This window comes from Cololabis saira, chromosome 5 (genome assembly GCF_033807715.1).
Source record: "Cololabis saira isolate AMF1-May2022 chromosome 5, fColSai1.1, whole genome shotgun sequence".
Taxonomy (NCBI): domain Eukaryota; kingdom Metazoa; phylum Chordata; class Actinopteri; order Beloniformes; family Belonidae; genus Cololabis; species Cololabis saira.
Genome location: NC_084591.1, coordinates 16,651,975 through 16,665,065, shown reverse-complemented (window position 1 = coordinate 16,665,065; position 13,091 = coordinate 16,651,975). Strand labels below are relative to the sequence as shown.

The window sequence follows — 13,091 nt, the reverse complement described above, 5'->3', positions numbered from 1 at the left end:
GGGGGAAGGGGGATTTATGCAACTGAATTCTGTGTGAAAATACCAACATATTACCCAGTTGGTATTCAGAAATTGTTCAGTGAATGCAAAATTTCTGACTGTTGTTTGCTGTGAATGCATCAAGTATAGAAAGTGGTCGTTAAAGATTACCCAATCTCTCTACTGTTCTGCATTTAAAAAAGATTCAATTCACTGTATGTTCAAGGGCATACACAAACGGACTTAGGATGAATTATATTTTGAAGTCTTTCAGAAAGTGGGACACATTCAATAATGCTACCTATGGCAATAATGCTCCTTGCAAAACATAATCAATACTGTCCTCTGTATTTTTATGCATTTTCATGTGGCTCTAAAGATTATAATTGTTTGTCTTTATTGTTAACATCAGCATTGTGGCAGGAAAAAAAAATATTCATAGAGATATTCAAAGATTTTTACTATCATTTAGGTGGCACTTATGCAAAACAGAAGACTACGAATGAACAACACGAAATAACAGCTTAGGACACAGTACAATACATTAAATAAATAAAGGGTAAAACCAAGTAAAAAAGTCTGCAGCTCTGGGAAAAAAACAGTTTCTCAGCCTGTTGGTCCTTGTTTTCATAGTCCTGTACTTCTTCCCCGATGGCAGTGGAACAAACAGGGAGTGACCAGGGTGGCTGCTGTCTCTCTGTCAAAGGGCCAGTCCCAATACACCCCCTAGCCCTACTTTTCAGCCCCACCCGTAAATTTTGCGCGTTCCCGTGAGGGTAGTGGTGTCCCAATTCCTCTTTGCATGTAGGGCTAGTGTGCATATCGAGGGGTAGGGGGTATGAATCTAGCCCTTAAAAGCTAGGGATTTCAGATGCTGACTCGCTGACGGAGGGACAGAAAAATTTCCCAGATTGCTTTACGTCATCATTTGCAGACTGAATCAAACAAAAAAACATGGTGGACATTTTCTCATTTTCAGTGAATAAAATCAATATTTTGAGTTAGTTTCTGCATAAAAATGCGTTTTGATTACATTTCTAGCGAGAAATATGTATTTTACTTTCATAATATTCACTGAATGTGAATGTACATAATCACTCGCTTGCTCGTTGCTGCGTTGTATCTTCAGATCTCGCCAGAATAAAGGCTGATTTATGGTTCCGCGTTACACCAACGCAGAGCCTACGGCGTAGGTTACGCGGCCGTAGGCCGTACGGTGCGCGTCGCCGCATAACCTATGCCGTAGGCTCTGCGTTGATTTAACGCGGAACCATAAATCGCCGGCGGCTCTTCTCATCCCCGAAAACATCGGGGCAAATTTCTTAACAGGTGTTATTTGGATAAACTGAGCCCAGGTTGGGGATCTTAACGGTTACTTTTACGCCGGAAAAAATATTAAAACTTAATAAAGTGGCATATTAACAGCGCTACAGCGGAAATTAAAACAGCTTCTAGCTTGCTTTTAGCTCTCGGCTTCCTGATATGGTGTGACGTATGTGCAAACGTAACTACGCAGTCGCTTACGTACCCGAACGTAAACCATGCAGTGACGTAGCAAGTGGTGTCCCAATCCCTAGGGAAGATTACAAGGGCCCTACCGCTGTGGCTTCATTTTTAGGGTGAAGTGGTAGTGAGTGAGGGCTAGTGGTAGAAAGTAGGGTGAACATTGGTATTGGCCCAAAGTCCGGGAGTTCAACTCCCACAATCTTTTGCGCCGCCATCACCACCTGGGACAGATCTATCCACTCCTGTTATGCAGCTGCTGTAGCACACCATACAGCCCTGGCAGACGGTGCGCTCTACAGTGCTCCTGTAGAGTTATCTGAGCAGTTCAGGAGCCAGACCTGTCTTCCTCAGCTTCCTCGGGAAAAACATCCTCTGCTGGGCCTTTTTCACGGCCTCTGATGCGGAGTAGGGGTTGTGTTGTTCTCCTGGTCCTCCTGAAGTCTATGAGGACCTCTTTTGTTTTGGACCAGGTCATTGTCGGAGCAACACTGCTCCCGGTGTTGGACCTCCTGCCTGCATCGGGTCTTGTTGTTGCCAACAATGAGGCCTATCGCCGTTGGGTTTTCTGTGAATTTCACTATGGTGTTGGAAGACTGAATGGGGGAAAATCCTGAGTGAAGAGTGTGAAGAGGCCTGGACCCAGCACACAGCCCTGGTATCAGATTATGGTATCAGATGTCCGGTTCCCCATCCTGACAGTCAGCCATTCTGAGGCCTGTTCAGGAAGTCAGGAACTCATGAACAGGGTGTGGATACGGGTCAAAGGTTGGATAGTTTGTGGACCAGTTTATGGAGGATCGCAGTGTTGAATGCACTGCTGAAGGCCAAGAGCATCCTGACGTATGTGTTTGGCTGCTCCAGGTGGGTCAGGACGGTGTGAAGTGCGGTGGAAGCAGCGTCCTCTGTAGACAGAGTAAGCAAACTGATGTTCGTCTAGGTCTGCAGGGATGATGTCTTTGATGTGTGCATACACAATCCTATCAAAGCACTTCATTATGACAGGGGTGAGGGCAACTAGGCGGTAGTCATTGAGTGTTGTGACAGCAGGTTTTTTGGGCACAGGAACAATGGATGTGGATTTGAGGCAGGTGGGACTGTGGCTCGCTGTGGGGAGAGGTTGAAAATGTTGGCGAACGCCACCGCCAGCTGGTCAGCGTAGGACTTCAATAGGCGGCCTGTGTCACCACATCCGGTCCAGCTGCTTTTGTGGTGGTGAACCTTCTCAGGGTGGATCTCACCTGGTGTGCTGCTGGGGGGTTGGCTCGTCCTCAGCCAGGGTCCTCTCAGCAGGCTGGCTTCTTCCCTGCCGCTTTTCAAAGCGAGCAAAGAGGTTCAGTGTGTCTAGGACAGAGGTCGGCAACCCAAAATGTTGAAAGAGCCATATTGGACCAAAAACACAAAAAAACAAATGTCTGGAAAAATTAAAAGTCTTGTATCAGCCTTAGAATGAAGGCAACACATGCTGCATGTATCTATATTAGTTATAACTGGGGGAAGACTTTTTTTTTCATTATGCACGAAATGTCAAGAAAAAAGTCAAAGTCGAAATGTCGAGAAAAAAGTCGAAATATCGAGAAAAAAGTCGAAATGTCGAGAAAAAAGTCAAAATTTCGTGAAAATAGTTGAAATGTTGAGAAAAAAGTCAGTTTCGTGAAAAAAGTCGAAATGTTGAGAAAAAAGTCAAAATGTCGAGAAAAAAGTCAACATTTTGAGGGAAAAAGTCAAAATGTCAAGATTAAAAAGGAACAAAAAAAAGAAGAAAGGAAAAAAGAGAAAAAGGAAAAAGAGAAAAAAAGGGGGGAAAAAGGGAAAAAAAAAGGTCAAACATTTTTTAAAAAGCTCCAGGAGGCACTAGGGCGGCGCTAAAGAGTCGCATGCGGCTCTAGAGCCACGGGTTGCCGACCCCTGCTCTAGGAGATCCTTGTCCTGACTGACCTGTGTGGCGTTGCTTTTGTAGTCAGTCAGGGACCTGATTCCTCTCCACATGCTGCAGGGGTTGTTGTTCTCAAAGTGTCCCTCTATGCGTTGTCGTTAGTTGTCTTTGGCCTCTTTGATGCCCTTTGTCAGGTTTTTCCGGGCTGTGATGTAGTCCATCTGGTTTACTCACACCCTCGCTTTTAGCAGTGCCCGTACTGTTCCATTAAACCAGGGTTTCGGGCTTGGGAACACTTTGTGGTTTTGGTGGACACTGCTAGTTCTGTACAGAACTTGATACTAGTCCAGTACAGCAGCCGTGTAGCCTTCCAGCTCAGATCCCTCAGTGAACACATCCCAGTCCGTGACGTCAAAACAGTGTTGCAGGAAAGCGGTGGCCGTCTCACTCCATACCTGTACAGTGTTTTTGGTGGGTCTGCTTCTGCACTCTACTGATCTGTAGGAACGAGTCATTAGATGGGAGATGTGGTCCGATAGACTCAAGTGCGGGGCTGCTGCAGCTTTTTAAGCTTCGTTGTAGTTTGTTTACACCTGGTCCAGAATGTTGCTGCCTCTTGTCGGGAAGTCTATATCTTTGTGGAGCTTGGGCAGCACTGTCTTGAGCTCTCCGGGATTAAAGTCCCCTGCCACGATCATCGCTCCCTCTAGCTGGGCATTTAGCCCATTTAGCCTAGTATTAGCATGTGGTGGGATGTAAACAGCTATGATGTGGATGTATCTATAAGTAAGCAAGTAAGAAAATGTTATTTATATAGCACCTTTTACAGACGACGGAATGTCACAAGGTGCTTCAGAAAAAATAAAACAACGTCAATAATAACACAAATAAAACACTAAAATAAAATAGAAATACAATAAAAACAAGACAATACAGATAAAAGCTAGAATAAAAGTACATAAAATCAACATCGTGGTCATAAAACAACTCTCACTACTAATGTTTAAAAGCTTGGAGAACCAGGTGGGTTTTAAGTTTGTTCTTAAAAGCATCGATGGAGTCCAGGGAACATAGAGACGGCGGGAGAGACTTGCGTCTTAAAGCGGGTACGAGGGACCATGAGTAGGCTCTGGTCACATGATCTCAGCCTCCGAGATGGAGTGTAGGGACGTAGTAGGTCCTGGATGTAGGAGGGGGCCTGGACATGCAGAGTCATAAGTATATATAGCATGTTTCAAGGTTGGTTTTCTGTGTTTTACAATGAAAACTGTTATTGTTATTGTGAACTGAATATTTCAGGGTTTTAGATAGATGCCCAGACAAAAGGCAGGCACATCGTGATGTCACGCTGGATATTAAGAAATATGAATACTTTGGAGGGCTGCATTTTAATGATTTTAATTAGGTCTTCTGCAGATGCCTTAAAAGTCTTAATTATTTCAAAAAATAATTACAAATTAATAAATTCATCTTTAAAAAAATCCTTAAAGATGCATTTGAAAATGGGAATAAGATGTATTGTTTGTACAGTTAGCAAAACATATATGCTCCCTTTCTTTCGTCCTATTAACAAACTCCAAACTGGGCCCAACGGGAATTCAGGCTGTGGTGTCCCACAGGTGAGGGTGACAACAAACACCTGGCTTGCTCAAGTTTGGTTCACTGGTGACGACCCAAGAGAGGTTTCACCTCCATTGAAAAAACATCTAAATATTCAGTTCCATTAACAATGCAAGCAGCTGCTGAAAATGTATGTAGCAGATCAACAAGAAGACATATGGATAACATCAGCCTCTTACAGAGCACTGCTCCATCAGCCGCGCTGGCGACAGCAGTAACATTTGGCTCCACAGCTACACTGAAAGCAGACGTACTATGGTGTCCGTGTTCTGTAATGGAGCACCAGTCGTGCAGTACAGATGAAGATGTAGGAGATGTTCCCGACTCTGAAATTGATAACATGTTTGCATGCAGCAAAGACAAATCTCCCTCCATCACCAGATTTGGTTCGTCGCCTTTCATCACTTAAACATCTCATCACAGACGTTGACAAGGACACATTCGTTTTGATGTTTGATGAAAGTCTAAATCGGAGTATGAAAAGAAAATGGTAGGACATTTGTTATTGGGTCAGAAATTATGTTTAACTCATAGATGGTTAGTTAGAGATGCACTGAACACAGATTTTTGTTTTTTATTTATTTATTTATTTTTAAAATGTTTTTATTTTATTAATTTAAAATCTTTTCATTTCACTTAACTAATGAGTTGTTTGTGCTTTCATCTTTCAACTGACCAACTTTCAGTTTAGTATTGCAATACAACAATGTTGGCATATTTGCCTCAGAATTACTTTAAAAATAAAAAACATGCGCGATAAATCATTAATCTATGATGAGTTCGCCCTGTTATTTCCAGCACTGAATCATGGTGTTATCACGGCGTATAAACTGACCTTTCACTTCTCTAAACATTACATCACTAAGCTTCAGCAAAGTGTTGTTATCTAATTAGAAGTATCTTTCTCTCTTCATTGTTGATTCACTAGTACATAATGTTTTTCATTACCTGACCTACCTTACTTTAACCACAGGGCCTATGCCCCTGACTCATTTGCATTCTCTAATTAAATATATTTCGCCCACTGTGCTATTTATATTAAAAAAAAAAAGAAAAGGTTATAGAATGAGGACACTTTAAAAAATGGAAGACAAAATGCCTCACTAATACACAGAGAAAAGGACAAATTGAAGTAAATGTCAGCATATGCATGAAAACTGCATTTATCTGGACAAAATGGGAAAGCACAGAACTTGCAGAAGAGACACTATTGTCAGGATTTATGTGAATTCTATTGAGTCTGTAAAATAAAATCCATGCAAATGTAGCTGTTTATTGATGTTATTTGTAATTAGTTTCCTTAATGTGATGATAAACGTAAGATACTGGAGAAGATCAAGTACAATGTATCAAAGAGTCCTGCATGCCATGTTTAGTGCTTAAGGACAATCAAATTAATTCATTTTACATGGAATCATATAAAAATAATGCAGCCAGTCAATCAATAACTTTTTTTAAATGCAAATCAGGTGTATTTTTAAATTTATTTTTTGTCTATAAAATGAATTTTGTAGATATGTAACGAATATGGATCATTAAAGCTCCGCCCTACTCTTTTAAAAGGAAAACGACACAAAAACTATGAAAAATCTGTATTTTGTAGGATTTTTGAGGCAAGTGGAAAAACTTGAACAGAACTAGAATACATTTTTTTATTTTAGATTAGTTGTTGTGGTTTTTTGTTTTGTTTTTTACCACCACATTTTGCCATTAGTGCGGCCATTAGTCACTAATGTGTCATTAGCGTGGACTTATTAAAGTTTTTGACTTGTGTTTAAGGGGCTGTGCATTAGTGTCCATTATCATTTTCATTTGTTTTTATGCAAGTATGCTGTGTTGATATATAATTTCTTTTAAACATATTTTGGCAGTGTGTGCAAAATATGTAATGTCTTTTATTATATGCAGTTATTACTTTTCTATATTGATTTGATTGTTGAAGCCTATTGTTGTGTTCGAGGAATACGTCAAAACATTTTTTCGAACAAGCTTGGTCGCTACAGTACAAGATTATTTTTGATGAGAAAAGAGGAAAAAGCCCTGAAAATGCCTTCCAGTTTAATTTCCTGGCACCATCTTTACACAATTAGCATGAATTGGCAGCAGGAATGAACTCAATGCTGTCACGCAAGTCATCTAAATGAACCCTCAAAACAACAAGCCTCCGTTGTAGCACTAACTGCCTGCCCGACGTGTGTTCACAGCACTACATCTGCTGGTCAGAGCTGCCGGTGCCGCGCATCGCTGTCACCTTCTCGCTCCAGGAGGTGGAGGAGATTGAGAGAGACTGCGCCGTGTATCGTGGACGCATGGAGAGGATTGCTAAGCACAGCGCCATCAGCAGGGAAGAGAAAGTAATAGAATATCCTTTATTTTATAATGACGCACATGTTGCCGTTACAAAGCATTATACTTTTTCTGTACGATGTTTTTCGCTCATCCCGTACAGTCCGACTCTAAGGAGCAGCTCTAAGCTGTGTCTGGCAAAAGTTGGGGAATAGAGGGGAGGTGCGGGGCTGGATGATAAATCGTTGTTTATGATTTCTTGTCTGTCTGTTGTTAGGCCCTGCGAACTGAACTGGCACGTCAGGAGCTGATCAATCAGGTCAGAGAGTCGGCAGCAAAAACCCTGGAGAGTATCCGAGGTGAGTGTTGCACTGAAATACACACAAAAGCAGTAAAAAGACTTTCTTCAATTCATCATCATCAATGGAATTTTATTTAAAAAGGGACAGTGTACAGTTAAAACATAAATGTTGCCATCTAATGCACTGTACCAGATTATAGCTTTAAGCTAATTTGCATCTGCAGTCCTTTGGCAGGTCACAATAAAAAAATACAGTAACAAGTAATACAATAACAAGAGAAATACACTGATATTTAAAACACAATTTAAAACAACAATGGCTGCATTAAGGCTCATGCATGCCCCTGTCTGGCTGAGTACGCCTTCGACAAATGGCTTGACACTAAGCTCACTTGCTCCCGCGAGAACTTCTCTTAGTGTCCGTCAGGAGAGCAGAAGAGTCAGTTGGGGGGCGGCGCATGGTTTTAATAGTTTCCATTTCCATAGGCAGTGAAACCTAATCATCACTCTAACAGTTTAGCAAACACCTCACATCATTAATAGCAGCCAAAGATGTCAGGCAGATTTGGGGAACGGAAGTTATTGGTGTGGGAAATATCTAGCCTGATGCTCTGTGTCTGCCTTCGCATGAGCTTATTTTCGAGTGTGAGGCAGATGGTGGTGGCGTCTTTTGTGAGAAAGACCGTAAGAGATGCAATGCGTTTTTCTATGCGCGGAGCAGTAAACAGGCTCCTGTTATCTCCCTCACCTCCTGCAGGGCGCCAGGTGTCGCTACGTCTGGCTGAGGAGGCCAAAAAAAGGGAGCGTTTTGAGGAACTGAAGCACCACCTGGAGCAGGAGCAAGAGGTAGAGTTTAATAAGTAGTTGTGCATAAATTTACTGGAGAAATGTGTGACACAGAAAGACGTGGATGTGCTCTAATAAAAAAATAATTAAAGAGAGGTTCATGTGACAGACTAATGTCAACAATAATACATTTCAGATTAATACACTGAAATTTTAAAGCAGCAATGTATGTTTGTGTATTTTGCACCAGTGGAGAAATTCAGCCAAGAAGAAGCAGGAGGAGGATGACTTCAGCTTTGCCAGAGAGCTGAGAGACAGAGAAAAGAGACTACAAGCCCTGGAGGAGCAGCTGGAGCAGAGAGCCAGGTCTGACAGCTTCCCCAGCCTCTTTATATATACATATATGTGTATATATATATGTATATATAAATCAATCTCTGCTAAGACTTTTCCCCCTATAGAAAGTATGTTGCAGCTATATCAAATATTAGTTTCAGCAGTACGGCGTATGATACTGGCTAGATTTGTTTTGCGTTTTCATACAATTAGGATAACAGTCTGATGGCACATCATGAGCAAATGCTATCAGAGCTTGTACTGCACATCCCAAGCTGTTATTCAGCTTGACAACATGGTGAAGATGAAAGTGTGCCAAAGCTGAAGAAAGCACCTGCCATCTGCAGCTTTTTATCCACCCACTTCACGTCCTTTACAACTTCTTGCTGTAAGCATCACAAATTCACGATTTTAAAGTATCTAGTTTGATTTAGATGTGAAAAGTGAAAGAAAATTCCATGTCAGGTTTTTGCTGAGGCAAATATAGGCTACATATTACACACCTTAGGGATTAAATGCACTCTGAAGGTGGCTGTGGTCTCGTAGGTAATTTTTATTTGAATCGGTATTTTTCAAGCTCCAGAGTCAATTCACAAATTTAATAAAAAATATGTTCTTTTTTTTAACATAGTTGACTTGCCTCAAGTCTGCTTTGTCTTTTTTCCCAATGATATGATATTTTATTGATGAAGGATGTAAGTTAGTTACTGCTAAAGTTAGCCAGAGGCTTTTAGAGTCTGTGATCAATATAGTGCAGCAAGAAATTCAGCAGGAAATACAACAGACTGGTCTTTAATGAAGGGAAGCCTTTCTGCACAGTTTGGATGCCACATTGTCCTAGAGAAGAAAGAGCTGGATGTTGCTCATTTAATCCATCTGTTTCATCTGAAGACCTACACCCGGATAAGACCCACGATTAAAAGGATTTTCTTCTGTTTTTTTGTTCCTGCTCTCAAATTGTAGAAAGGAGCTGATTGCTCAGTACAGCCGGTTATCAGAGGAAGCGGCTCGCAGAGAAAGACTGGCCATGTGGAGAGTGCAGCGAATGAGACTTGACGACGCCCGGGCTCAGTTCTTTATGCTTGACAGGCAGAAAATTCAGGTTTGTGGTGATTTAAAAAAAAAACAACAACAACTACAACAAACTACTACAACAAAAAAAACTAAACATGAAAGTCAGATATGTTGGATAGTGAATATTATACAGGGTTTCCGCGGGGTTTTAAAAAGTATTAAAAAGTGATAAATGAAAATTGCCAAATTTAAGGCCATTAAAAGTGTTAAATTCGCTGTCACAGGTATTATTTTTTTTTAAATTGGTATTATTTTTTACCTTTTACATTTTAATCAGTCTATTTTATTGTCATTCATCAAGTGAAATAAATGTGAAACATCTGGTCAACATCAATCGGTCTATAAATCTGTTCTGTATAGTGTTCTATAGGTCAAAATCTGTATTAATGTTAAAAGGTCCGTGATTAACACTTAATGTTTTTTTTTTTAAATCTGATGGTAGTGAAAAAGGTATTAAATTGGTATTAAATTTAACATAAGGATTGCTGTATAAACCCTGTTATAGTAAGGACAATACTCTGCCTTGTAATTTCAAAGAAAAACCCATCCACATTCCCTCTAAAATGTAATGGATTTATTCTTTGCCCCTCCCAAACCTTTTTACCAACTTGTATGAAGTTTTTCTCAACTGTTTTTTTTTTACAAAATTTTGCCGGCAAACATTCCAAGATCAATGCTGATCTGTCTTCTCAGAAAAAAATGTTACGTGTCTTTTAAGTTGGTTTTTGTGTCATCTTTCAAGGCAATGCTGGAGAAGTATCTGTTAGGTCAAGAGAGACCTCCCATGGAGGTATTTTCGCCTGTTCCCTTTGTGCAACAGACACCACTACAACAAACCCTGGTAATAACAACAGGCCTATTCTATTAAGCCCAAATGTTTTTCTCTATTTTTAGCTCCCTCAATGTTGGCCATAGAGACATAATCAAATTATTAACTTCTGTCAGCAGGTATCTCGCTCTCAGGAGGAACAGTCAGGAGAGACCCAAGAATCAGAAGCTGCGTCACTGCCACAAGATCCATCTATAGCAGATGCTGCTCTCGTCTCTGAGGACATTGACATCAATGACTTTCTCCCTAAATCAGAGAAGCCTGACAGAAAGGAAATGGATAAAGCCCTGGAGGAGATCAGCTCCGAGCTACCTGAAGCCTGTCCTACTGCACAACTCGTAGACTATGACTTTAGTGCCCCCTTTAGTCCGCTTGAGGGTATGGGTGGCCAAGCACCAGTCCAGTCCAGGCCTCGCTGGGGATCTGGTGGGGACCATGACAGTGTTGACGGCCAACCTTCACAAGCAGCTCCAAGCCTCTCAGTGACGGATCGTAGTCACAAGGAAGCTGGATCTTTACCAGAACAAAATGCTGAATCTAAGATGGTCTCGGACGATAGGGTGGGGACTGAAAAGGCAAACGCTCAACACCACATCTCAGATCCTCTCAAAAAACATCCCTCCGACGCTCACATAAAAGTCGGACTGTACATCTCTGAGGTCACTCCTTCACTTCCCTCTCCAAATGTGCACGGTCATGCCTCAGATTCACAAATCAAGATTGAAGAGCAGGTTTCAGAAATGGTTGCTCCTCTACCATCCCCCAGTGTCCATGGCCACTCTTCTGATTCTCACATCAAAATTGGGGAAAATGTTTCTGAGTTTGTCCCCCCGGTTCTGACTCCAAGCGTCCACGGCCATGTCTCAGATGCCCACATCAAAGTTGGAGAGCTTGTTCCGGACGTAATTCCCCCTCTGCCTTCGCCGAGTGTTCACGGTCATAGCTCGGATTCTCATTTTAAAGTTGGGGAAAATGTATCAGACATTGTTGCACATTGTCCTGCCCCGAGCATTCACGGACACTCCTCTGATGCCAATATAAAAGTGGGCGAGTTTGTGTCCAACGTTCCTGAAGCAAGATCTCGCTGGAGTAAGCACGGGCACGCCTCCGATTGCATCCTTGAGCCGGGCTGCATGGTATCGGGAGCAGACCTGCCCTTGCTCCCTCTGCATGGAAGCTCTCACGGTCACTCCTCTGACTCCACGTTAAGTCTCGGGTGTATTGTTTCAGGCGCTGAGGCCAAGCGTTCTCCCTTACCCGGCAGTGCTCATGGCCACTCGTCTGACTCAAGCTTGGGGATTGGCTGTGTCCGCTCCGGAGCTGAACCTCTTCCGTCTCCACTGCCAGGCAGCGCCTACGGCCACTCGTCTGACTCGGCCCTAGGACTCGGGTGTAGGGTTTTAGGAACAGAGCTGCCACATTCTGCACTCCCAGGCAGCGCGTACGGCCACTCGTCTGATTCTGCACTAGGAGTTGGGTGTGTGGTGCTGGGGACGGAGCCGCCTCCTCCTGCGCCTGTGGGCACCAACTACGGTCACTCGTCTGATTCTGCACTTGGAGTCGGATGTGTGGTGAAAGGGAAAGGCAGTGGAAATCAGGAAAAAACCAAAGATGAGGACACCAAAGGTACGAAACCCTACCATCAAGTTAAAGTTTATTTATAAAGCACTTTAAAAACAACAACAACTGACCAAAGTGCTGGACAAGTGAAAGGAAAAATAAAAACAAAACAGGACAACGTAAAAAATAAAACACATTAATGAAATACAACAATTATGGCGAGTTAAATGCTAGTGAGTAAAAAAGAGTTTTAAGATGAGATTTAAAAACAGCCAGGCGTATGTGCAGCGGCAGCTCCGTCCAGAGTTTGGGACCAGTTACTGCAAAGGCCCGGCCACCCCTGCTCTTTTTTTTTGGTCAGCTGACCTAAGAGGCCGAGAAGGTCTATGGACATTTAAAAGACCTGAGATATAAGAAGGTGCAAAGACCATGAAAAGATTTAAAAACAACTAAAAGAATTGATCCTATAATGTAGGCCTGTGTTGAAAAGATCGATTCTCCGATTTTAAATCGATTCTCATATTAATTCATAAAAATCGATTTATATGTCTAAAGATCGATTTAAAAAAAAAAAAAAAAAAAATGTTTTTTTTCATCATTAGATTACAACTTTTGGTACTTTTTTGTTTATGCCCAAAAAAGGAATATTTTGTTGGACACGAGAATAACTGGTGGCATGTTTTTGCCTTTAAATATGTTTAAAGGTATGAAAACATTAAAGTTTTCAGTTATAATTGCATAAATTGTCTATATTTCTTTGCTTTATATACTGTCTTGGGGTTACATTTGCATAACTGTTAAAAACCAAATTCTCATAAATGGGGAAAAAATAAAAGCGATTTCTTTCGTCCTCGGTTTGCCCTGGATCTGTTTGATAATTCTGACCCACACAATGTTTCTGAAAGCAGTTATAGCAGCATTCTGGGAGGTGATTGGTCCTT

General features: G+C 41.7%; 1 protein-coding gene across 2 annotated transcripts in view; it reads left to right on the top strand.

The window, feature by feature from the left end:
* Positions 1-13,091, top strand: part of tubgcp6 (tubulin gamma complex component 6) — a 43,494-nt gene that overhangs the window by 13,383 nt on the left and 17,020 nt on the right. Inside the window, exons 11-17 of one of the 2 annotated variants that reach the window (XM_061721084.1) lie at positions 7,183-7,332; positions 7,542-7,623; positions 8,323-8,411; positions 8,602-8,717; positions 9,651-9,789; positions 10,504-10,602; positions 10,710-12,216. In XM_061721084.1, coding sequence (XP_061577068.1) covers positions 7,183-7,332; positions 7,542-7,623; positions 8,323-8,411; positions 8,602-8,717; positions 9,651-9,789; positions 10,504-10,602; positions 10,710-12,216 — 2,182 coding nt within the window. Of the gene's footprint in view, positions 1-7,182; positions 7,333-7,541; positions 7,624-8,322; positions 8,412-8,601; positions 8,718-9,650; positions 9,790-10,503; positions 10,603-10,706; positions 12,217-13,091 lie in introns of both variants that reach the window. The other variant, XM_061721083.1, reaches the window with a different exon arrangement.